General features: G+C 38.8%; 1 protein-coding gene across 4 annotated transcripts in view; it reads left to right on the top strand.

Annotated features, from left to right (window-relative positions):
* Positions 1-25,771, top strand: part of eps15 (epidermal growth factor receptor pathway substrate 15) — a 28,004-nt gene extending 2,233 nt beyond the window's left edge. The window contains exons 2-26 of one of the 4 annotated variants that reach the window (XM_044130035.1): positions 2,789-2,830; positions 3,583-3,672; positions 3,763-3,810; positions 4,973-5,068; positions 5,170-5,232; positions 5,501-5,626; positions 6,809-6,868; positions 7,285-7,515; positions 7,775-7,920; positions 8,360-8,516; positions 9,084-9,163; positions 11,379-11,450; positions 12,430-12,502; positions 13,826-13,987; positions 14,125-14,322; positions 14,579-14,971; positions 15,116-15,196; positions 16,608-16,770; positions 16,894-16,938; positions 17,753-18,156; positions 19,008-19,077; positions 19,188-19,258; positions 19,532-19,667; positions 19,760-19,953; positions 23,704-25,770. In XM_044130035.1, the coding sequence (XP_043985970.1) occupies positions 2,789-2,830; positions 3,583-3,672; positions 3,763-3,810; positions 4,973-5,068; positions 5,170-5,232; positions 5,501-5,626; positions 6,809-6,868; positions 7,285-7,515; positions 7,775-7,920; positions 8,360-8,516; positions 9,084-9,163; positions 11,379-11,450; positions 12,430-12,502; positions 13,826-13,987; positions 14,125-14,322; positions 14,579-14,971; positions 15,116-15,196; positions 16,608-16,770; positions 16,894-16,938; positions 17,753-18,156; positions 19,008-19,077; positions 19,188-19,258; positions 19,532-19,667; positions 19,760-19,953; positions 23,704-23,844 (3,342 nt within the window). In that variant the 3' untranslated portion in view covers positions 23,845-25,770. Of the gene's footprint in view, positions 1-2,788; positions 2,831-3,582; positions 3,673-3,762; positions 3,811-4,972; positions 5,069-5,169; positions 5,233-5,500; positions 5,627-6,808; positions 6,869-7,284; positions 7,516-7,774; positions 7,921-8,359; positions 8,517-9,083; positions 9,164-11,378; positions 11,451-12,429; positions 12,503-13,825; positions 13,988-14,124; positions 14,323-14,578; positions 14,972-15,115; positions 15,197-16,607; positions 16,771-16,893; positions 16,939-17,752; positions 18,157-19,007; positions 19,078-19,187; positions 19,259-19,531; positions 19,668-19,759; positions 19,954-23,703 lie in introns of all 4 variants that reach the window. The other 3 variants (XM_044130037.1, XM_044130036.1, XM_044130038.1) reach the window with 3 other exon arrangements.
* The last annotated feature ends 237 nt before the right edge of the window (positions 25,772-26,008 follow it).

The raw sequence follows: 26,008 nt of genomic DNA, 5'->3' as shown, positions 1-26,008 counted from the left end.
GCCAGGATCTGTTACAAGATTGACACCCGAGCAGATATCTGCTGTCGTCCTTCTGTAGTTGTACAGCGGAGACTAAATTTGCACAGTGGTTGGCCTTTGCAGTGTTGGAGAGCTGAATGGAGGCGACTCATTTTGTTCACTTCTGCTTTCCTTCTTCCCTGCACCTGTGAATGGAAGCTCTCGATGGCCATTTGTCAGGCCTCGCTAAAAGAAAGAGGAAACGCTGATTTGTTTCCTGTGAAGCACTGAACCGGTCAGAAGAAAGAAGGGTGTTTACAGAGGTTTCGAGTGAAGGACAAATAAGCTGTTGCTCTTAATGCAAGCGTCTTAGAGCTTTGGGAAGCTCTCTAGACGAATCAAAGTCATCAACATCGCAGTAAAGCAAAAAGCATCAGATCTGTTCGGCCTCACTGAATGTTAACAGTCTGCAGGATACAACAGTAAATGGTGTCAAGTATCCGAAGCCATTTTCTACATAATGTACACATATATCTATATGTAGAGAGGGACAGAATGAACTTCTTTCAAGTAAGAAAAACAGCTTATTGGCCAAAAAGAAGAACAGCTGATTCCTAAAAATCAGGATGTTAAAAAAAATGCTTAAACGCTAAAAAGAATCGCCTGTTCCTTTAAAGTGTGGCTATATGTCATGTTGCTTCCTTGTTACATTATTACCAAATGCATGTATTAAGGGTAGAGGCAGCTGTTTGGTTGTCTGTGTTTGAAAGGTATTTTTTCTAATTTTGTTGGTCTTTTCAATTCTTGTGACTCTCCGTTCTGGAAGAGTTTAGAGTTGGGGGTCTGCTGTATGTTAGATTGGATATTTTCAACAAGACGTTTTAATGTAGTTTTTTAATCCTTGTAGTTCCTTCTTAATATCCAGCAGTGTTTCTATTATTTTTTCTGTTTCTGGTACTATTTGTTTGCTTGAGTTGAAAAATAAGGTTATTTATTGGGAAGCTTTTCAAAATATGTGCTAAAATTCAGGAGGGCAAGTAAGTAAGTTTTGCAAAGCCTTTTCTTACAACAGCGTCACAGTTAATTTGAATATTCAGAAGTTAAGTTTGCTCTTAGTGATTTAAATCACAGAGTTAGACTTAAACTGTTAAACTGGTTTACTGCTACTGCTTCTGTGTTATCAAAACCAGAAATCCAGTCTCTCAAATTTACATGAGACAAATTGAAAAGGATTTTAATGCAGAAATGTTTTCTCTATCCCCAACTATGGCCAGCTTTAGTAAAGGGAAGGCTACTTTTGATCTTGACGCCTTCCGCCGGAAGGTTAAGCTTTTGAAGTGCTCTATTAAAGTGGATTAATGGAAAGTTGAGTGAGAGAAAAAGAAGTTTCGTTTAAACAAAAAAAGGTGCACAAGCAGCAGGTGAAACTTAGCCCTGTAAAAACCAGCCCCTGGTTCTACGCTTTGCTTCGTACAGAAGATCTGGACCCTCTGCTACTGAGAAACGATTGCTTGCTGGAGGCATAGACTCTGTTAAAGTTTTACATTTCACCCAGTCGCTAACATTTAATGTGCAAGTTATGCTATGAAGCTTACTGGAAATTGGGAAATCGAGTTAAATGGGAGAAATTCCTGACGGAGGCATGAAGGGAAATGAGAATTGAGCGGAGCTGAGTAGGATAGGTAAAACTGCACCTTTCAAGGATTATGAGGCAACACCCTTTATAGAGTCTGGTGGAGATTCATAAGCAGGGAGCTGCATTGTCGGCGCTTTAAGAGCCACCAGAGACAGGCGTGTCCATGGCTCGGAAAGCGACTGTCAGTCCTTTGGTGAAGCGCCTTCTGAACCAGAGACAGCAGGTTAGGAGAAAATGCTCATTGATCTGAAGTCCTATGTTTAGACTGAATTAAATTTTACATTTGATTTGGAAATAAAATTCCCAGAGTCTGGCCGAGTGGAGAGCCCAGTTCTAGTGTGAATGTTCCACAAACAGTAGTGATTTGTGGAGCTGTGAAATCGGCTTGTGTTGGTCCAATATGTTTTCCCAGTCCAAAGTTTTCCACGGATGCTGATTTCATTTCCCAGTAGGGCTTGGCTGCTTTTGTGACCATGGTATCGCTGTGTTTCACTGACCAGAAAACCTCCCTCACCTAAACCCCACAATGAAAACTATAGGGTATTGTCAAGAGGAAGATGAGTCAGCAGGCTCAACAATGCAGACAAGGGAAAAGGATGCCACTAACGCAGCGTGGGATTCCTTCACATCTCTGCAGAGCTGCTGCCCCTCCATGCATGATGCAGTACTTTATGCAAACAGTGAACCGAACATAGATCTGCTTTTCAGAAGGAAGACGTTGCTCTGGTCTGGTCTTATGTAATATCCTTTTTATCTACTGAATTTGGGGTTTTCATTTGCTGTAAGCCATCATCTTCAAAATCAACTTGAAGATACGCTTGCTAATCTGAAGCTTCTTGTGATTTCAGATATGAAGCTGAAGCAAAAGGAGGATTTAGCTTTTTAAATGGTTTTTAGTCCCTTTATGTTATTCACGTAATTATTTTGTGTGTTTTGTGCCTTTTAATCTGTTGAGTATATGTCTTACATTTTATGGCTTTGCTATGCAGTCTGATGGTTGGCAATATTGTTTTGAGCTAAATAAATAGTTGGGTTACTCCATGAATATATCTGTTTGATAAGTATAAATATGGGTTTCAGATTAAAATTTTTCTTACTGACCTTAATTAACTTTTTGATGATATCCTAATGTATCTAAACACACCTATATAAATGTAATTAATTGATTCAAGTTTTTTTTCTTCTTTTTAACAGCTTTCCAGTGGAAATCCCATCTATGACAAATATTATCGACAGGTAATGTCTTCCCGTAAACAACAGCTTGTATTGCGTTTTATTGTATCAATATTTTTTATTTGTATTTTTTACATTTTCTTTACCTTTAAAGATATTTGGGGTTTTCCATGGTCACATTTTCTTTACCTTTTATAAAGAAAATGTAAAAAATACAAATGTATCTTTTTTTAAAAAGTTGTATTATGTTATAAACAGTTTTTGTGCCAATGTTAATGCAGATGGTTTCTCACTACCAACACTCAGAATGATGCTGTAATACATTCCTGAAAATGGAGAAATTAATTTCTAGAGTACGAGTCTGTTTAAACTCTGAATTCCCTCTAGCTGCTCTGATAAAGTGTTGTTGTAGTCAGCTCTGATCTCTGGTCTACCTTTACAGTCAAGCCTTTGTGTCCAACAAAGGAAGTAACTTTATGAATTATTAATGATTCTCTTTGCCAACCAAGGAGGGAAGCTTCCCCTGGGCTCTGTAAAATACTACTAAGCTAATAGACTTCTGAAAAAAAAAAAAGCTTTATTTTATTGTTATTAGTATTGATTTTAGTGAGTCAAAGGCTCCTTTCTTCCAAAGAGTGGCTCTCCCAGTTTATTTCTTCATTATTTCACCCTCTCTTTATGCAAAAGCATTGTTCTGATTCTGCCCATGTCATAAAATAATGTAACTGTTAGATAAATTACCACATTTCTACTGATATCTTGCTTATTGTTGTTCCTGTTTGTAACTTTGTGAGCATGCTCGTGTGTTTTTAAAGGTGGATCCCACAGGGAGCGGGCGGGTGGCGGCAGCAGATGCGGCTCTTTTCCTGAAGCAGTCGGGTTTGGCTGACATGGTTCTGGGGAAGGTGAGTGAAGGCTGAAAATGGACCAGAAACATCACATCTGTCTTGGTTTTACGTTTAAAATTAATCTGCAATCTCTTAATGTCTCTGTAGATTTGGGATTTGGCAGACATTGAAAGAAAGGGTTTCCTTAACAAACAGGTAACAAGCAGGTCTCAGAGTTGCATGGAAACCTCTTATGCCCCCTTTGGGTGTGTTTGTGAATTTCTTTCCACCTCTCTTTTTTTGTTTGATTATTTTGGTTGTGGTTTGAGTTTTCACAGAAACTGTCTGTAATTACATTTTATAAATCCAGTCATTTAATCTTACTTGTATTTCATGGGTCAGTGATGAATTTGCAAATAAATTCACCACATAATTACCACTGAATTATTGTACAACAATATATTTCCTGCTGTATTTCATGAGCCATCTAAATAACATCAAACCTGCTCAAAACACTTATATCATCTAATGATTTAATTACATTAATTATTATTGCAATTTATGTTGCATAAAATGAATAATACAGGAATGTGATTTTGGTGGTGATGAAAGTCTTGGATATGTTAAAGATTCACCACAAAACTAATTTATTTGCATTCAGTAAGTCAAACATTTTTAAACGACATTGATACCGGATGATTGCAGTTTTTGTTGTGTGATAAAGTTACGCTCCTCAAAAAAAATAAAATCTTAAAATCAGGGGAAGATGTACTGATATTCACAGTATTGTAAGAAGGGCTTTAAAATACGGAGGCGGAAAAGGAGCAAGGAAGCAAATAAACAGAAATAGTAAGTTTTTAAAGCTGCTTTTAATCAACTGATCAAAAGTCAGTCTGTTCTTGAATCCGACTTTCATTTTATTTTGTGTCTGATATTCACAGATGTCTCTGATATTTGTTAGGCTCTGCAAGCAAGACCTGCCACAACATTCTGTCTCAAGTTTGATGCAATAAGATGGTCATTTTTAAATCTGAAGGTTATGGGGAAAAACAGTCTACGCAATTAAAAAACGCAATTTATCTGACCAGGCTGCATCCTCGACCCAGATTTAGTCCTTTTCTAATGCTGACTGTAACACAGTGACCAGATGACATATCTGACTGAGACAGGTTAAAAAACCCTGCAAAGGCTGCATCTTCCCCTGTTATGAGACAAATTTGCTTATTTGGAGAATCAAACATAGTATTAAGATTTTGGTTAGAGGTATATTTAACAGGTAGCAAATCTAAAGAGGTGAGAAAGTATATTTTTATGTTTTATGATTTGGTTTAGTTTGGCATCCTTCAGGGTTATATGACTCTGCCTCTTCTCCCCTCAGCAATTCTTCATAGCATTGCGGCTGGTTGCTTGTGCTCAGAATGGCCTGGAGGTGGCGCTTAAGAGTCTTAATGTGGCTGTTCCTCCGCCCAAATTTGTAAGTTTGCTGCTTTGAATTATAATTCAGTGTTAACATTTTTTTAGTAGCGTTAATACAAATGTTGAATATTAACATGTATTGCTCTTCTACATCTGCAGCATGACACAAGCAGCCCGCAGTTGGCAAAAGGAGTGGCTGCTGATGCACCCTGGGTTGTTAAGGTGTGGAGATTTATTTGTTTTTTACAAAATGAGAACATTGGTTTTATTTTGAGAGGTTTGTAATCTTTTACTGTGAGAGTGTGTAAAATAAAAATAAAAATCAGGTAACACTTTTTTTCAAGGTCAGTTTTAATTGTTTGAACTTGCTGTGAGTAGGAATATTATCTCCTGTTTAATTCCAGTTTAGTCATTAATTCGTATGTAAATACTGCCCAAGTATGAGTTTTTATGGTGAAATCATTGAACTTCTGTTTTTTTAATTCTCTAGCCAGAAGAGAAGATGAAGTTTGACGCCATTTTTGAGAGTTTGGGTCCAGTTGGAGGGATGCTGTCAGGAGACAAGGTTAAACCGGTTCTGCTCAACTCCAAGCTGCCTGTGGACATCCTGGGCAGGGTAAGAACCAGTTTAAAACTTTTGAAGTTTTATTTTCTTATTTCTGAAAATGCACTGTAGTTTTTTTGTTTGTCTGTTTTGTTTATTTGAAAACATTGAATAGTTTCTGCTCTGGTATTAAAAACACAAAGGAAGTCTAATACTTATTTTCTCCAATTATAGATATAACTTTAACTGAATTTCCTCCTTGTTTTACTTTACAATGATAGGCAGTACATATGAAGGTTCAGTAGTTCAGTTTTCTTTTTTGATAAAGTTGTTCTTGGACTTTCTTCATGAACGTACAAGAACATGAAAAGAAGGCGTGGTCAAGGTTAAATGCTTTCCTTCATCGGTTTTTTGTGACAAAATTTGTCACACACGCCTCATCTTTTTAATCTGCTGTCTAACCTCTGTTTAATTAAGTGTACATTTCTTACCTCAAGTAAAAGACGTCAATGTATGATGCCCAAATTGTCTGCAATTATTTTAATGCTAAATTGTCAAAACTATTAAATAAAATTTGTAATTCCGTATTTTTCGGACTATAAGCCGCTACTGTTTTCCTACGCTTTGAACCATGCGGCTTATAGCCCGGTGCGGCTTTTCTGTGGATTTTTCTTCAACCACCAGGGGGCTCTTTAGCAGGAAGTGAAAATTGAAAATCAAAGAAGAAAGTGCTGATTTTCATTTAGAACAAGCACATGCTAGCAGGAGGCACGACAGAGAAATGCTTTCAAACTCATAACCCTCATCATGGAAACACCACGAAGAAGTTCATGTGGTGCAGCTTTTAAGTTGAAAGCTTTCAATCTGATACTACAGATCGATAGCCACTGCACGTAAGCTCGGCGTAATCAAATCCATGGTTCGGCGTTGGAGACGCATGGCTGCGTCCTTAATAGCAGATTTATTAAGTTGGAAAACCGAGAGCGGTGGAGATACCAGCGGCTTATAACCCGGTGCGGCTTATATATGTACGTTTCCTTTTTTTCTTCTAAACTTTGTGGGTTTGGCTTATAGTGAGGTGCGCTCTATAGTCTGGAAAATACGGTAAATATTTTCAAACACATCAATGATATGGTTAGTAATCTCAGCAATGTTGATTTAAGAACCCGAAAGGAATCAGTGGTTTCACTGGTAAGTTAACATCTATCATAAGATTTTTTTAAAGCTAAGTAATGTTGTCTCTGTGTGTTGAAGGTGTGGGAGCTCAGTGACCTGGATAGAGATGGCATGTTGGATAGAGATGAATTTTCTGTGGTAAGAATGATAATAAAGATAGTAGAAATAATAATAAAGAACACTTACACCGGAACTGAAACACTGACTTGCAAAACTGTATTTATTCCTTGAATCTTTATTTATTTTTACATTTGTCATGTTACAACAAACTTCTCTAATTTTTTTTAATGTCTTCTAAATCACTGTTTTGTAGAACCACATTTCACTCCAATCAAATCTCTTATATGGGATGTCTCTAGACAGCTAGAAAATAAAATTTCTGCCAATTTTCTTTGCAACATTGTTCTGTTAATGTCTATGAATGCCAGTTTACATGTCGTATAGCTGAATGGAACAAAATCAGTGTGCATGGAAGAAATGCAAAGATTAAATCACTGCTTGGTAATTGTAGTTTCTAATGGATTTTTTCTGTTTTCTCTGCCACTCTTTCTCAGGCAATGTTTCTGGTTTATAGAGCACTAGAAGGCGAGTCCGTTCCCATGTCCCTACCGCCTCCTTTAGTTCCACCCTCTAAGAGGAAAAAACCCGCGGCGGCACCCGTGATGCCCCTGTTACCCTCACCTCCCTCTGTGAAAGACAGTCGCTCCTCCCATACTGGCTCGAAGACCCTTCCCCACCCTCCCAAACCCGCGCCAGCTCCTGCCCCAACACCAGCAGCCGCCCCTGTGAGTACAGCCTCCGACTCTCCCGTGCACGCAGTACCTGCTTTTGTTTTTTACTAACAAAAAAAAAAAACTTGAGCAACTCAATTAAAATGATCTCAAACTGGCTCGCTCAATGTGTTTTTCAAAAGAAGAAGAGTAAAAAGAGTGGGAAGGTGAGTGGATATTTGTTGGCTTGATGTACAGTGGTTGCACGGCCATTCGTCTGTGGTGTGTTTTTGCTTTTCTGGAGCAAAAAGTGACGTTTTTGTTGCCTACTCAGTGGGTTGTATCGGCGGCAGAGAAAGCCAAGTACGATGAACTGTTCAGCAAGACGGATGGCGACATGGACGGCTTGGTGTCTGGACCAGAAGTCAGAGATATTTTTCTCAAAACTGGGCTGCCGTCTGCCACACTCGCACGAATCTGGTAAGCAGAGATGCTAACAACACACAGTTGTGTTCAGACAAGATTTCAGCCAATTTCTATCCACTGATTTGTTCATTTCTTTCCATTATGGAAATAGAAATACAGTTTTATTGATAGTTAGATTAAAATAGAAGAAAATTTGTTTAATCAGTGAACAAAAAGTTATTAATCTATTTCATAAACATTGTTTTAGTTGTAATTTTACCCTACAAAGGATCTTTACAGGGTTTCTACATCCTGGTGGCACATTTCGTTTTTACATAAGACCAGTGACATCATTGATTTTCACCCTCACACGGCTGGTGACCATCCATCCTGCCGTGTCCTATCGGTTTCCATAATGGCAGAACATGATGGATCTGTTGGATCATTAAAAGTAGTTATTGCCTGAGGTGGAAATCATTGGCCTCTTATGTAACGTGTGTGTTCTTGCTCCCAGGGAGCTTTGTGACATTGGAGACATGGGAAAGCTGACTCGTGAACAGTTTGCCTTGGCGCTTTATCTGATCAATCTGAAGCTGACAAAAGGCCTGGAGCCTCCACAGACTCTCTCCCTGGAAATGATTCCTCCGTCTGACAGACAAAACAGCAAGCAGGTGAGGCCCACAAGTTCACTCAAGTCTGTTAATACTACTAGAAACACATACAGAGGGTTTTTGATTGATTTACAGAAATTTATTTGTCAAATTAACTTTTTATACCACTATGAAAGACAGTAATATTTTTTTCTGAATAGATGCCCCTTCTTTTTACCAGGTATTGTGCCCAAACATGTTTCTATTTGAAATAACAATTCAATAGCAATCTGGATGCAGATTGCCATTGAACACATAAAGGCAAGAAAAATGGCTGAAAACATCCAACAACCATGGACAAAATTAAATATGAGCTTTGTAGGATATTTTCCTCCCACCTTAAGTGCTCTCACATCATTGTCCTCTGAACCAAAGTTTATTTGTAACTTCAATAGTTTTTGTCATCAAATATTCATATAGTTCTTTCCATCTTTGCACCGCAATGATTTCTCTTAACTTTAAAATGTTTTTTGTGTCCCATCTTCTTCCAATCAATAAAGTGGTTGTTCTTTCTTTCTTTAAAAAGTCCTTCCTTACTGTGTGTAGGTAAACCTATGCACATTTTGTGATGGTGTTTATGTTTTTCAGAACAATGCAAACCTGGCAGCTGACTTCTCTGCCATTAAGGAACTCGACACCCTCAGCAACGAGATTGTTGAATTACAAAGGTAAGATATCTTCCTGATATTTACATATTTATAAGTCATGGATTATTGATCAGAAGTTCAAAGATGCTCTTATCAACTTAAAAAGTAAAGAATAAATTTTAAAAAGTGCTACTATTACATGTATTTCAAATTGATTACTAAGTAGTAGCAGCAGTTTACAAGAGTACAAATGTTTGAAAATAATTTCTTAATGTGGGATTGTTTCTGCTTACTAAATAAATCTATTTAAACTCTACTTCTAGAGTTTTTTCTGAAAAATGGGAGCTCATGTTACTGCAGTAAAGGATTGAGTTGTTTTAAGCCCCTCTGTGGAATGCTAATAACAATAAATCTCCTGACTAGTTTTATCCTCAGTTCACCAGTAGGATGCGATGTTTCCATCAAACCGCTAAGCTGGTTTGTACAAGTTAAAGTTTAAATTTGTGAGCTAAATTTTGCAGTGAATATAGAGTTTAATGCATGATAAAATCCCTTAACTGGTCCGGACACTTTTTGTTCATCAGTGGAAATAAATAAACATTTTGTGGGGGGGTTTTGGGAGCTGCAAAGTTCAACATTTGAACTAAATAGTCTAGCTGCTTTTTGATTGCAAGGGAGGAAATGTAGAGTGAGAAACGGCAGAGAAATCAAGGAATTCACCTTCCTGTGCCTGGATTTGCATAGTTCCTCATTTCGAAGAACATTCTTGCTGTTTTATTTTTTTCACTTCTAGTAAAATGGTTGGTTGATACTTTCCATGCACAAATATACACACGTTCAAATGGGAGTTTTCTTTAAAGCCCTACCCGGTTGTATATTTCTTTATATATGAATATGTTATTTTTCATAAATGCACAGTGTTATGCTGTCTTTTATTGCGTTTTGTTGTTTTTTTCTCTCTCTCTGTTTACCTGTTATTTGCTGCTGGTACATATGAATTTCCCAAAAGTGGGATGATAAAAGGATATTTTTATTCTGTTTCTTATTGCAAAAAATACTTTTCGGTTGCAGCTGGAGCGGTTGATGCTTTGTTTGTGTTTGCATAAATTGTGTTTCTAGAACACACTTTGTTTCGGTTGCTGGCTGCATCTGTTGTTTTGTTTTAAATGGAAAAGAGAATTCAAGTTCCCCAGTCATGAAAGTTGAGAGTGAGAAGTGAGAAACTGTTCAAGTCCACCTACATTCTCTATGTAGAGACAATCTTAAAAGTAGACTTGAGGCAGCTGTTAAAGGTATTCATATGTGAAAGCTGAAACCAAGTCAGAGATCCGATTTAGATCATCAGATCAAAACTAGGGACCTGGAGAGATGTTGCGATCTTGCAGCTGCTTCAGATTTTGGCTGCAACCCGCTCCTCAAAATGAAGATGGCCGTCAAAATGAAAGCAGGTAAGAATGGACGAGGTGTACAGCTGAAATATTAGCACATAGTTTGTGTTTTGATGTGTGGCGAGAGACAAAATGTGAAAATAGTTGATGTGTTTTTAGCTTGCATTGAAGACAGACGGCAAAGACGAGTGGCTTCGGAGTGATTTATTTTTAAATAAGGTGCCTACAAGTAAAACTGGAATCTGTGGGTTGTCTTCATAGAACATAGTAAATCTTAATTTCCTTCCTGTTATTACACATCATCTAGCAGTTTATTTATGTAGCCCCAGTTCACAACAAATGTAATCTCTAGTCACTTTACAAATAAGTGCAGTTTTCAAGCCATACACTGTCTTAAAGTTTTTAAAACTTTTGTCTGCTTTACTCATTTTCCAGGACTGGATTAGTATGGGGGGAAAAATAATTAAAGAGTTGTGTTTTTATTTTTTCCTCCAGACTTTTTTTTCCACCCGTTTGCTGAAGAACAAAAGTTTTAAAAACAAGGTTAAATAAATACACTGGTGTAAATACTGATATTTTCATTTCTACATATACTTAAAAAATCTTTTGGTTTTCCAAACTCTAACCTGTTATGTTTTTTTACTAGATAAAGCCAAAGGGCAAAAAAAAATTCATAGTTTCCTTCCAAATGAACAAATAAGTTAAGTAAATCTGCCGCATGCAGATGTAGTTGACTAAATTGTTACTAGATATCCAGGCTGATATAAGCTTAACATGACAAGCTTATATCATGTTAAGCTTGTTTTTGTTTATTGTTTTTTTACAATCTCAGTCCTCTTTAATTTATGGACAGAAGTTGTACTCACTGTTGCTTTCCACATATTTAAAAGAAATCTTTGTTGTCACAGTAAAAAGTGCAAAGAGTCAGAAGACATTAGACCAGAGGCCAGCAGCAGGACAGTGAGGCAGGGATTTCTCAGGTAAGGAGGGATACAACTTGAGAAAAAGAGAGGGAAAGGGAAGGTTATGTTTCAACTTTTTTGTTGGCGTCCTGACATTTCTAGATGCTGATTAAAATGCTTCAACTACCTTCCCATCATTTTATTCAGCTGTGTAAACCAGGAAAACATAACAGACACCGGCCACTGAAGACTGACTTTGGATACCACTGCTCTAGATATAACTTTAGGTATCTGTCCTAATTTTTCAGATCTTGTGGCAGACAACATGCCTACTCAGAGTGAGACAGGTGGTCCTATTGGTTTGACAGATGGATGTATTTTATGCAGTGAGATTCAAAGTAGTTAATTTGTAGTTTCTTTTTAGTGTTTATCATTATTGTGCTGATTCTTTTCAAGCGTTCTGCTTTAAAAATACATATATTGGTCTGTAAGTATCAGAAAAAAACAAATCAATTTTGTACGAAAGGACCTGAACTTTCTGACAACACACCACCCATCTCTGATTTCTCACTCCTGGTAGAAATAGCAATATAGAATGGATGAGCAGCCTGGGAAGCACAGATGATAGATGCTGTATCTCAGCTCCTCATGACTCATCTCTCCTCTCTCTCTGCCTTCCTCCATCCTCATGCAGCCATCTGCTTCTCGCTCCTCACTTCCCACACATTTCACTGTCCAAGCACATGCTCACTTTCTAAAACATTTTCTCTCACTGCTTTTACAGCACCGTGCCTCCTGGAAATCTCGCGTATTCGATCTGACGCATCTCCACAAAGCTGCTTTTGCTCTGGATTTTTTGTGCAGCTCTTTGTTCTGTGAAGTTGTGATTCGGGGACGGGATCATGGTAGTTCAGGGAACCGAGGTGGCGGTGTTTGAGAAGCGGGGCGCAGCACCCTCAGCAGACACCTGGCTGTGGCTGGGTGGGGTGGGGCTGCAGAGTTTAACCTGTCTGTCCTCCGTGGCTAACCACTTCTGTCTCCTCTGCTGGACGCCCAGAGAGAAGATCTCTGTGGAAGAGGAAATCAAAGAGAAGGAGGAGGCTATCCGACAGCAAACAGATGAAGTACAGGTAAGGTTGGACATTTGCTGGTTTCCTGTGTTTTGAGTAAAAGAATAATTTTTAAGCAAATAAAAACATTTAGTGCTGGCATTTACTGATGTTTAGCTGGTGTTAAAAGCATAATTTTTCCCCCTTTTTAGGGCAATCCAAGTACTTTTTTTAAAATTAAATTGAAATTAGTAAATGATCTCTGCAGTCTGAGATGCTTCCTCTGAAATTTCTTTAATGTTGTTCTGAGTGAATCAGGTTATAGTCCTCCTGAAGGTGTGTCCAGCCCCCTGAGCCCCAGAGATAGTCTCTATTTTGGGAGCTCTCTACTTAAAGGGCTAGGCTGCTCTACTTTTAAAAATTCAGTCTAGAAGCAGCGAGGGTGGATCTTTAGGGAGTCTCGCGCTGAAGCTGTTTGACTTATTTAGCTGCATTTTTGCTGTTTTTACTGTAATAACAGTTTAATACAGAACCAGAGGCTTATAATTGTAGCTTCTCATAATCTAATTATATCAACATGGAAAGCTAATCATACCCTGTGAACCTTTACACAACAAAAACTACTTTCAGTATATCGTATTATCACAGTCTAAATTATATGTGGGTCTGAACTTTGACTAGGCCATTCTAACACATGAACTTTCTTTGGTCTAAACGGTGTGTAAGAACATTTGAGACTACAGGACTTAATTTCTGTCCTATTTTTTTGTGGTCTCTGACTGCAATTCAAGAATGCAGTTGGAGTCTCTTTTTTTTTTTTTTTATGGAAAATTAGTACAGAGTAAAATGTTGGGTACAACACACAGCATTTTCTTTATCAGTAAGTAAGGTCCACATTTTTCCACTCTTTTATTCAGAAGCTGACTTTGCTGCACTCAAAATGTGTTTTATTTTGATTTGATTAAATTTGGCCAAATTTACGAAGGGTTTTTAGATGGTATTCTTTGCCTACAGAAGGTTTTGCTCAACATTGATTAACATGTAAAATCTGATTACTTTTTTTATTATTAAAATGTTGCATGTTTAGTTAATTAAGCAGGTAAAAAGGTCTCTTCTTTTTTCTGTGATTTTTCAAAAAACTATACATATATATTTTTTGGAAAGGGATTATTTTGGTCCATGAGACATAAATCTAAATCTGATCTAAAATATTCCCTTATGGCTCTGCTATAATGTAAACAGGTCTCAATAAAAAAAACACTTTTATTTTTACAATTTTTGTTTGTAATAGCTTAAAAAACATTACTTTGTGTTGGTCGGTCGCACACTATCCCAATTCCATCAGTAATATTTCTTACGGAAAAGCTGCACCAGTTAATTTTTTGATCTCTGCTCGGGTGTCAGGACCTTCAAGACGAAGTGGCGAAGGAAACCGAGGAGCTGCAGCGGCTGCAGTCTCAGCGTCAGAAAGTCCAAGAGGCTTTAGATGAGCTTGACCAGCAGAAGAACACCTTGGAGGAGCAGCTCAGCCTCATTCGACAGCAGACCAGCAAAGAGACTCAACTTGTACGTTTCACAGTTGTTTGTAGATCATCACAACTATAAGTTTGGTGTTCCTGATGCATTTTAACGGAAACGTTCTTCTTTGAAATCAGAAATATCTCATGTCCTGTGCAGCTTCACATACACTTGCATCTTTCCAGATCTCGTCGCTGCAGTCTGAGCATGAGGAGCAGGAACAGAAGATCTGTCAGTACGAGGAGGAGCTGGTTCAGGCACGAGAGGAGCTTCTGGCCCTGCAGGAAGAGAGCCGAAAGCTGCAGGAGAAAGTCCAAGCTGCGCAGGAGCAACTCACCCCCCTGCAGGAATCTGTGCGGGACTCCTTCACTCAAGTTTCTCAGGTCAACTCAGTAAAAAAAAAGGCTTAAGTGGTTAAATAAAAAAATCTGCAGAATGGGATTTTTTTAAAATGTGATTCATCATCAAGAGAATACTTACTAAAAAAATAATTTGTTGCAGACCTAGATGCAACTCATAGCTACATGACATTTACTTATCTGGCGACATCTTGGTTTTGGTTTTCTCATCAATGTGCTTTCCCTGAACATAGGATACATAGGATCACCATGTAATTGTTTTTCTCTGCTTACTCTGTAGGTTCAGCAGAAAGTACAAGACCTTCGCCTGGAAGAGAGGTCAGTAACGGCACAGCTCAGCTGGAAGAGAGCGCTAGAGGACAGCTCTCCGGTCATGGTCAATGGATCGGCTGGCTCCATGGCAGAGCTTGACCTCTTCAGTGACGACCTGCCCAAGGAGCTGAAGGAGGATGAGCCAGCTGCTGTCGGTAATCAGCAGAAAGAACATTCAGACAAAAAGGAGAGGGAAGGAGTCAATGAGAAAGAAGGACAGAAAGAGGAACAGAGTGCAAAGGCTGCAGAGGAGGAGAAGAGTAAACCTGATGCCCTGGATGACCTCTTCTCCTGTCTGGCCACCACGGATATGTACAGCAGTCTGTCGTCCATCTCTACGGCTCGAGATAATCCAGTTGGGGTAATATAGTCACAGGAGTTTATTACATGATTGTGTTTCAGATGGGGTGAACATATTTACAAGGATCATAGAGTTGAACATAAATATAATCTGTCGAGTCTTAACGTTGCTCTGCTCATAAACTATATCTTTGTTTAAATGCAGCAGGAAAACAATATTGTGGCACCTGATGTCTCATCTGACGTCTCCGATGTTGAGTCACTAAAAGAGGTACAAACACTGAAGGTACAAAATTTGATTTTTAGTTCAAAGTTTGATACATTGCCAAAGCAAATGTATTGAAACATAAATCCCAGGTTTCTCTTTTCACTCCTCCTAAGCAGAAACCAACTACCTCAGAGAGAGAGAGGAATTAAATAAAACCTTGCTACTGAGGGAGCTGTTCACAGAAAAAGGATTTGTCGAAATTATAAAAAAAAAAGAAAAAAAAAAGTTTATCCAGTTTGAATTAAATGTTGCTTTTAGAAGCCAAATAATCAAATTTTTTAAAATCGAAAACTGACGGGCACCTTTCTCTCTTATAACAACTAAACAAATTGTTTTAATTTTAACTGGACCTTCATATAGCATAAAAGGAAGCATGAAATATTAAATACTGAAACTCTTAGTCAACTCTTTGTCAAGAGCAATTGCAGCCCACACAAAATTTGACATCACTCTTTGTAATTAATTATTTATGCAGTGAAAAAAGCTAAGAAGCCAGTTGGGAGCTGAAAAAGTCGTCTGTCTTTAAGAAATTTGAGTCATAAGAGCTGACTCTCTTTCAGATTAATTTTCTGCTTTAAGTACAGAATTTAATAGGTTTGAAATGTGTATGCTGTTTCTCTCCTGGTGTGACTCAGTTTGAACAGAAGGTGGAACGTTTTAGAAACATGGTGGCAGATTTGCTAAGTTTATAAGGCAAACTGGTAGGAAAAATGCTCTGCTACATCAAAAATGTGGAATAAATACACAAATAGATTGCAATAAGTACAGTGGTAGACAATTGTTTTATTTGTCATGCCTCCCTTACTCTCTGCTGCTGATTTATCCCTAAAAATGCAACAGGATTCTGTTCACTGCTGATTTAGAAAAAGCATTTTTAACCACCATCATGTTCTCACCAGCAGTGCTTGCATTAGTTTGGTGTGAACTGCTATTAGAGTACCATTAGATACCCGTAGTTCTGTCAGTAAGAAACATTTCTCTATCCTTGTTTTTGCTCAACTGTTCAGTTTCCCATAAATATCGTCTCTACATTATGTCACATTTACCCAAACGTCAGATTTTTTTCTTGATCTTCATCTTTGTCAGATTATCCCATGTAAAGCTGTGTAAAGTAGCCACAGATCATGCGAGGTGATCTGTGGCTAGATATGTTTTCATTTGTCAGATATGTTTTCATTTAAGTGTGACTAGAATTAATTTATGCAGCAAAGAAGAATTTGGAGTAAAATGAGACTAAAAAAAAAAAATCCCCCCAAAAAAATCACATCTGATAATCACAGATCCACAAAAAGATGTAAATGATTGAGCAGGTGTAGAAAGGCTGCAGGAGGATATCCATTTAAGGGGTTTAGTAATGTTTACTGTAAATGCATATGGTATTTTGTGATGCCTACCAGCTTCTCCTCAGAGCCATGTGGCCTCCCAACAGGTCGACTCTCCAGAGCCAGAGAGCCAACAGGAGCAAACAGAGTCTACAGAATCGACGCCCTCCCCGTTGCCTCCGCAGGCCGGCGCTCGCTCCCTGCCACCACAGGCGAGCCCCCCTTCCCTGCCAGAGATGGACTTCTTCCATTCAGACCCTTTCACCGACCGTAAGCCTTACAACAGTCAAACTTCATGTCTAAGAACATTATATATTTTAGGCAGTTTAATTGCTTACATAAAGTGGCTCATGCTGGGTTACTGTTTTTTTTTTTTTTCCCTGTCTTTTCTAGATGATCCATTCAAAGAAGATCCGTTTGGAAAAGCAGATGTTGCAGGTGGTTCTCCGTTTCAACATCATCGCTTAAAGGAGACCTATTATGCAATATTCCCATTTTGCATGTTTTTGTACTTCCATTTGGACTTGTGCTGCTTCTGAAAACGGCCCGAGTTCTTAAAAAAAGAGAAACAACACCCAACCAGTTTTGGGAAAACGGTTAATGTTTTTTGGTGTCTGGAAAACGACCCATTTCAAAAGCCTCCAGAATGTAACGTCACTAATCAGTAGGCACCGCTCCTGACCTAGGAACCCAGCAAAATTAAGCCCGTTGCCCAGCAACCGCAGCCAAGGCTCTGCTGCAAGCAAGGCTCCAGCACTTTTGGTCCGATGGTTTTATGGCTGTATGCGCTGTACAATGGCTGCCGGAAAAGACAAGTGTTTTGTCTCTGACTTACCATCCAGAAACCACTTGCTGCGTTCTTGTTGGTTGTGCAGGGGCCTCTACTTTTGCTTTTCAAAGATGTATGGCTGTACATAATTGTGCATCTTTTTGCAGCCATTTTCATGTAAGAGTTGAGTTGTGGGGCCCGGTCAGAAGCTGCTTATTTGGATTTAAAGTGTACCAAAAGGCCCTAAAACAGCTTCTTCTGAAAGAAACTTAAAATAGCAGAACTGAGCAGACGAGATCTCATCGTCTTAGAATGATTTTGTGCCGAATATGCAATGGACATGTTTTGAAAAGCCTTGGCACCTATTCTAAGCTGTTGAAGGAAGCATAAAAGGTCACTTTTAAGTAGAAAATCTGTTCATCTAAACACTTTAAAGTAAGAAATCTTAATCAAGTGAATCTGTACTTTTTTTTCCCTCTTTAGATCCTTTTGGAGGAGATCCATTTAAAGGCTCCGACCCTTTTGCTGCAGACTCTTTCTTCACCCAGCCCTCCAACAACACTTTTCCCTCAAAGGACCCATTTTCAGCCTCAGGTGACCCATTTGGCACTACTCCTGGAATACCAGAACCGGACCTCTTTGCAGCCAAGGCTAAGGATGAACCTGCAGCACCACCACCATCTTCAGCAACACCAACCCCAGACCCATTTGCCTCCAAGACCACCAATCCAGCATCCAGTGACCCCTTCAGCTCCACAGGAGACAACTTGGATTCAGACCCATTTGGAAGCAAATTGAACAACGCCGGGGAGCCGGATCCGTTTAGTTCACAAGACGGAGGGTCAGATCCATTCAGCTCTTCTTCCACGTGCTCCGATCTGGCAGTGGTGCGTACGGCCCAACCCACTGGCTGCCCAGGCCAATAATCTGATGGTTCAGTCTAACTATGGGCTGGATTTTCTAACCCATTCGGATCCAAAACTTCATAAGCTTAAAAAAAGTCTCTAAAGTGTTTAATTTCATATTGATAATTGAGCTTGGGGTATTTAGGTCTGACTTTTTTAGGCTTGCACCTCAAAACGTTAAAAGAGAAAGGCTCATTCCGATTTACAAGTGTTTGTAAGGCAAGTTTAAAGTTATATACACAGAAATGTTTGTAGCTAAAAGCAAGAACATACAGAAAAAAAATCCTTTATAAAAAGCACCTGCATGTTTGCTTTGCTCTTTAAATTTGCTCAATCATCCTTTAAAATGCTGTTAGCCTGGAGGTTGAGTGCAGTTTTCTACACAGGTTCTGTTATCAGAGTTCACATTTGTTCATATTTAATTGATGCTAATATTTACAAATATTCGTTCAATAACGAATGCCTTCTAAAATCAATGCATGAATTATAACACTTATGGTTAGAACTGCTTTGTTTCTCATTGACAAGCGTACCAACAATCCAATAAAACTTTTATTTCTTTTAGAAATTACCGCATATTCATGTCGCTGATTCATCATTATTTAAAATTGGATATAGAGACCAAACATTTCTTGTTTTTGTCAGGATGGGTATTCCATAAATGAGTAGTGAAAAAGGCGTTTATAGTGACAATAGAAAGCAACAGAAGGCATGGGAGGAAATTTTATCTTGGCCATGTTTCTTTTCTTTTCGAATAACTTTCTAGTCTGGGACAAGAGATTTTTTTTTCTTTCTATCATGGACGTTATGAAGTTTCGGTGTTTCTGTTTCAGAAGGACTCGGCGCCATCCAACGATCCCTTTGCTCCAGGAGGCACTACAGTGAGCGCCACCTCAGATCCAGGTATGGCTTATGAAATGGCGCCACCGTCTGGCAACAAAAAACATTCCAGTTACTACATTTAAACAAGTGTTTTTTGGAAACGGTGAAAGCCATGTTTGTTCACGTTTCAGATCCGTTCGCTGCTGTGTTTGGCAACGAGTCGTTTGGAGGAGGATTTGCAGATTTCAGTACTCTGACAAAGGTGAGTTTTAGAGTTTAGGTAAATCCTGCAGATTATAAGATGGAAATCTGATGTGCAACATGTCCATGAATTATTTTCCATCCCCACTTCACACTTATGTGCTAATTTGTGTTGGTCTGCCAACACAAATATGGAAAAAAATTAAGCGGTATGAATATTTTTACAATCCGCTGCACATCTGGATTTACCACAAAATTACTAGCATAATGAAAAAGCTTGATGTTTGCGTCTTTGTAAGCATAGGGATGTATTTATGTGAACCATCTGTTCCAGTCGAACGGTCCTGACCAGTTTGGCATCAACAACAAGAACCTGTTCCAGGAGGACAGCCAGCCTGCCAACTCTGACGTGCCCCCTGCCCTGCCGCCTAAAACGGGTACGCCAACTAGACCGCCTCCCCCACCTCCAGGTCAGTTCAGAAAATCATCCAGATTTTACTCATAATTGGCTCCACCTCTGGTGTGGATGGATTAACTCTCCGCGTTGCCTCTGCTTCGTCAGGTAAGAGAGCGTCCGTCTCTAGGACAGAGTCCTCCGACTCCTTCCAGCGACGAGGACACTTCCTTCAGACCTCTGGAGACTTCTCCTCCTCTTCCTCCCTGCCTGCCAAGGACCCTTTAGCCGACCCCTTCGCCCCTTCCTCCCCTCCTCGCCACAACGTGCGGGAAGCTGATCGATTTGCCAGCTTTGACAAAGTGAGCACCTCCCTCTCCCCATCTCCCTCACCTCCTCCTGAATGTCAATAGCCACAACCTCTCCTCTTTATTTTTCTGCTCATTAATTACATCTGGTTCTCCAAGAAGCCTTCATGAATCAGTCCATTCACTGCCAACAGATCCCCAGAGAAGACAAATAAACATTTTATGTATCCATGCACAAGGTTGCCTGTATTCTTAATTATAGACATATATTTATGTTTGCCAACATTTATTAAAGCTAGCTGACAAAATCTTGTGTATTTTGAATCCTGCCTGCTGCTGTTTTTATATTTTAGTTACCTAATAACAGTGCTGTTGCTTTGCATTGTTAAAAATATTATTTCTGATTTATTTTTGGGATTCCACTTTGTTTAACTCTCATGGTTGCACTCCTTATTTTGTTATAAAGATTATAAATAGTTTAATATATTTAATCTGCAGTTAGATTGCATTTATCTGTCGTCACAAACACAAGTTGTGGTGCCAGTTGTTATTGACAAACATATTGACTCGTGTTTGGCAGTGAATGGAAAGATGAAAACCTGCTTGAATGTGACTTTTGTTTGCCATCCCAACTCAGCACATTGACTTTACGCCCTGTTCATGTGCGAGCAAGTTAAAAGTTATTAACAAGATAAAAACATATGTTGTGTTTAAACTGCCTTTTTCAAGATTTTATTCCACTTTTATCCTTGAAATTGACTCGACTGAATTTTAATAGTATTCATCAAGCAGGTTACTCTATTTCACATATGTCAGAGTCAAGGCTCGCGGGCCACATCCGGCCCGCGAGAAGATTTTCTACGGCCCCTGGGATGATCTTGATTTATTATTAGAACCGGCCCGCAGACCGCAGCAAGCCGGCACCCCGTCTGAAAAAATGCGAGATGCCCCCTTCCCCCCCACCCCCCCGTCCGCAGGAAATTTACGAAGGCTTGGGCCGGTACGCTGCACTAGACCAAATGCGTCATTTAAAAAAATTTCAATGAACATTCGATCAGTCCGGCCCTCGGCTTGTAGCTAAATTTTTTATTTGGCCCTCCGTCCATTTGACTTTGACACCCCTGCTCTATTTTATGCGGCATCAGGTCGACAGTGATGGAAATGGTTCAAGTAGTCATAACCTACAAGCCTCCAGTTCAGCATGAGGGAAACACTCCCTCACACCTCAGCCTGTGAGCTTTGATTGACCTGCTATCAAAATCAGAGTAGAAACATTGACCTGGAGGCTGTAAGGGCTACATTTTTCAAACGAATCATATTTTAAAAGTAAAACGACTTCATTTGGACCAACCAAGAGTTGAGCTTTCGCTGTAACTAAGTAAATAATTTTCTAACTGTGCCATTTTACTAACTGCAGCTCTGTTCCTGTAACGCAGAATAAAAATGGGTGGTCAAGCTGTGATTTTGGGATGGATGACTGTATTTCATTTGTGATTTTTGATGTCTCTATTATCACATTGCCCCACCTGCATGCCTCTGTCGAACCCTAACCTGCACACACTAACTGTCTCCGATTGGCTTCCTCAATCATCCCCCCAGATCATTTGTTTTCCTCTTCTCTCATGCTGCTGTTCATTAATTCATGCATCCCCTCTCTGTCCATCCACCTGTCATCCATTCATCAACTTTATTTCACTCTCAGCTGTCATCTGATCAGCATTGTGTGGTTGCTTGTATTCTTTGTGTGTTTATGTGTTTGTTATAAAGAAATGTTGAATAAAGTGTTGAATCATAGCCACCATCTCTGGCTTTTATGTGCATCCATCGCCTCTCTACTTGAAACATCCAAAGTTTCTTTGCGTTTTTAATTTGTTTTTAGATACGTATGCCTGCGCTTCACATCGTTTTTCCAAAGCATGACCCAGGAAGGAATATATGACGGTGACAAAATAAGAAGCTCGTTGGGGATTTGAAGTTGAATGATTAGATTTTCAACATGTTTTATGAGTGTGGAGGTTAAAAAGAATGTTAAAAAAAAAAACGAAAAAAAAAACTCAAAATGAATTGACTTTAAAAAAAAAAACAGCCTTTAATTTGAGTACACTTATTAAGAAGGGGAGAGTGCAGCCCCAGCTTTGAAATAATTGTTTTCTTGCAAATCCTGTTAAATATATCCCTTGGGATAAACTCGTGTTTTCTAGAGGATTCAGGTTTTGGTGCCAACATGGTTGATTTATTTTTGTTAATTTGGTGTTCCACTGTTGTATTGATTTCACATTAGTTGAAAGACCCAATGTCGTCCCATTTTCAGTAGATTAGCAGAGCGTCACTTTATTTTAGTTGGCTGGTATTTTAAAGAGGCTCTGTAGCCTACAAGAGTTTTTTTTTTTAAGGGAAGCATTGCATCACAGACCTCTACCACATTGAGCATTACATGGTTTCCTCTCAAATTTATGCTATTTTTTCCAGACCAAACCCACCTGGAATGTTTCTTGCTAAAATATCCTGTCTTGATCTCTTAACTAAACCACACAATTTAAAAAAATATATATTTTTAGTAAACTCTCTGTGTTTGTTTGTGACGGTTGATGATTTTTTTCATCTGATTAGTGTCTAATTGCTGTCTGATGGCCATAGAATAAATCTGCAATCTTTTGGAAGTGATACTTTATTTTAGCATCCTGCTCACTGTTGTTACTCACAGTAAAATCAATCTAGGTTCTCATTTTTAAAAGCTTAAGTTGTTTTACACTTTAAAACTATTGCTCTGACTTTAGGCACAGGTGTTTCCATTTCCTGAGCTATAAAGTATTAACATGCATCCAGAATGTCATGTTGTCTTGTCTTTTCTATTTTGAAGGCCAGGTAAAAGTGTCATTTCATATTTAAACTTCAGGGGAACAGAAAGTCTAGGATTACGGAATGAATGTGCTCAAATTAGAGGTTGTATTTTTCTGTAATTTGGATTGTGAGATTATGTAACCTCTTTGAAAAAGGATTTACTTTTAAAGATTTTTAAATTTTCTTTTAACTGAGATTTTAGTAAATTTCCAGTACAGGTAGGAAATAAAAAATCTTAACGGCATGGATTTCATTTAGCCTGCACCCAGCACCCTTTAAATATTATTGATCAATCGGATGTGAAGACTTTGTGGAGTCTGCATGATCTCTCCTGTCTCCATTTCATGTTTCCACCCCTCTTCATCATGCATGCTCTCTTTATGTTGTGATCCTGATCATGGCTGCTGTGTGTTGGTGACCAGATTGGTTATTTTTCTTTGCATGCCTGGAAAGAAAGAAAGAAAAAAAAAAGTGATGAATCTGTGGCTCCTTTCACTGTCTGTGATGAGCGACTCGAGTCCAGTCTGGGGCAGTGACCTGATTATTTCTAAAGCTCCTGTCCAGCTCCCGTTGTGAATCTGTAAAGTGGGTGTGACGTTGATCATATGACTCAGTGGAAATCCCAGCTTGTATGCTTTTTACCCACATTTCAGCCCGTTGATTTTTATCCCGATCACATGTCTCCGTGAAATCCACGATGACAAAACGCCCAAGAGGACGTCACTTGTGGATGTTTCTTTTTCTTTTTTTTTTCCCCGCTCCCTTCCATGAAAAGTGTATTTCTTTGGCAGCTGTCGTTTTTGTGCTTGTGATGGTCGTAATAGTTGTCTGTCAGTGAGAGAGAAGCGTGACCTTTGTGAAAATGAACATTTTGGGTTGACGAGTCAAACATGTCCACTTTGAGAAAGATTCTCCACCCAATGTGTCCTCTGTGTTTGTTCTTACTCTGTTTCATGGGTGCAGTATCCAACCGAGGAAGACATGATAGAGTGGGCAAAGCGCGAGAGCGAGCGAGAGGAAAAGGAACGGCTAGCAAGGCTCACCCAGCAGGAGCAAGAGGACCTGGAGCTCGCCATCGCTCTAAGCAAGTCTGAGCTCTCCTGAGGTGGCGGCTCTCCTCGGCCGGGCCGGCGCCACCGCACAGCCTGACCCGGCCTGAAAAGCACCAAAGCAACACGGGGGACGGGCATAGATCTGATGCAGCAGCTCCCTCAGAGACTTCAAACTGTTCCCAGAAACATTCAGCGCCCCTCTGCCCCCTTTCGACCTGCTCACTGTTCTCACACCGCAGTAAAACGCTTCTCCATTCTGCTGGTCTGCACGGGTTTGACTGAAGGAGAAGGTGCAAGAGTTAAGAGACACGGAGGAGGGAAATGAACCAAGAAGGCTACAAACTCCCCTTTAAGCCTGCAGAATCTAACTTATTTTAACATGCACTCAGAACTAACCTGAGACGGTCCGTTTTCTGCCACTAACAACACTACTCCACTTTTTCCTTTTCTAAGGGATTTTACATTCGTGTACTATGGTACCCAGAAATCCCCGACTTTTCTCTGTGCTCTTCAATCATCCTGCAAAAACCACATTTGGCTGTGAAAATTTGAGGTTTTGTGTAACAAAATGTAGCGTCTGTAAGACTCTTTTAAGTAGCTATTTTAAACTGAGCGTGTATTGCCCTGGAGATCTGATCAGTTTTTTCCCCCCCTATACGTGAACTTTTCTACATGTATTCCCTGAAATCCTGTGAAATGTAAACTGCATGTAAAGAAAAGAAGAAAAACAAACAAACCCATTATATCAGTTTTCTGCAGGAGACGGTATTTTTCATGTTTTCACTCATTTCTCTTCTTTTATGTTTGATATGTTTGAAGATTAGGGATTAAAACTTACTTCCTTACAATGGCATTTAATTTTTGGGACACTACATTTAGGGTTGCTGAATATTAAAAGAATCATTTTTGATACAAATGTAATCTATTCTTACCTGATTACTTAGTTTTATAAATGGTAGAAACGTGGCATAGATGATTTTTTTTTTCCTTTTCATTTTTGACACAACCAGAAAGTTTGGACGCTAACATTTAAATTTGAAACGTTTCATCATTTCTGGGTTTATGTTGGTGCCTTTTAGATTTTCTCAGTGAAACTAAGGGAACGTCTAAAAGTATTCTCTCTAAAAGAAAACTTGGTTTAATTTTGTTTTGATAAATCTCTCATTTAATCAGATTTTGAAGCGTTGCCGTGGTTTGTGCTCATTCTCTCGGTGTTCCCAGATGTTTTTCAGGAGATTTCTATCCTTCATGTCCATCAGTCGTTGCATCCGAGTGGATTTCTTTAATATTTTCAGCAGATCTTTCTCTGAGTCAATGTTGTGTTGGATCTCTGTGAGGATTTAGCTCACCAGGTCATGCTGTGGCGATGAATCCTTACATTTTACTCCATCTTTATGCCTTATCACAACCGCACTAACAGCTGCCTGAGCTTTTTTTTTTTTTTTTTTTTTATAATTTGGTGTTTTCTCCCAGTAGAGGTACTTGTCACACGTAAAAGCTGGATTCTCATAAGGGAAGATTTGGCTGAAAAACAGACTGCCTCTATTTCTTTTTAAATCACTTGTTGATCAAATATACCACAGCATTATGGATTGCTTCTGTTATGACTTTTACCGTGAGTCCTGTTTATGTTTAACCCAACTACTATCTGTGATTAAAAACAGCACTTTTTCACAAGTGCAGCATCGTGTTGAAGTTTATTGTATATACAAGATTTGCATGTTTATTTCCGGAGTCTGTTATGCCAGTGTTAATAGTTTGTTTCTTTTCTTTTTCTTTTTTTTTTTTACAAAGGCCATCTGACTGTCCTTTTGTACAGACAAACCCAGAACCACTCATGCTTGTAGACTTACTCTTAAAGTCTTTTTAAAATCTCGAACTTATTGTATTTTATTTTGTATTTTCTAACTTGTAAGAAAGATCATTATCGGGAGGCTTAACCAGAAAAAAAAAAATTGTAACACATTTAATTGAAACTGAATAAATATTAAAATGTGTAGTTTTGTAGTTTGTGTGCTTATTTTTTTGTTTTCTTTTCTTTTATTTGTTTGTTTTTCCTCACTTACAGTGACTCCATGCAGAGAAAATATCCAATTTCAGTGAGATGTTTACTTGGACTCAGTCTGGATGTCTTGTTAATTTTGGTTTGTTGGTGTGATCACAACACCACCTACTAAAGAGGTTTACTCTAACCCACTCAGTCAAAATTATACATG

Source organism: Gambusia affinis, linkage group LG10 (assembly GCF_019740435.1).
Source record: "Gambusia affinis linkage group LG10, SWU_Gaff_1.0, whole genome shotgun sequence".
NCBI classification, from domain to species: Eukaryota; Metazoa; Chordata; class Actinopteri; order Cyprinodontiformes; family Poeciliidae; genus Gambusia; species Gambusia affinis.
This window is presented reverse-complemented; position numbering and strand designations above follow the sequence as displayed.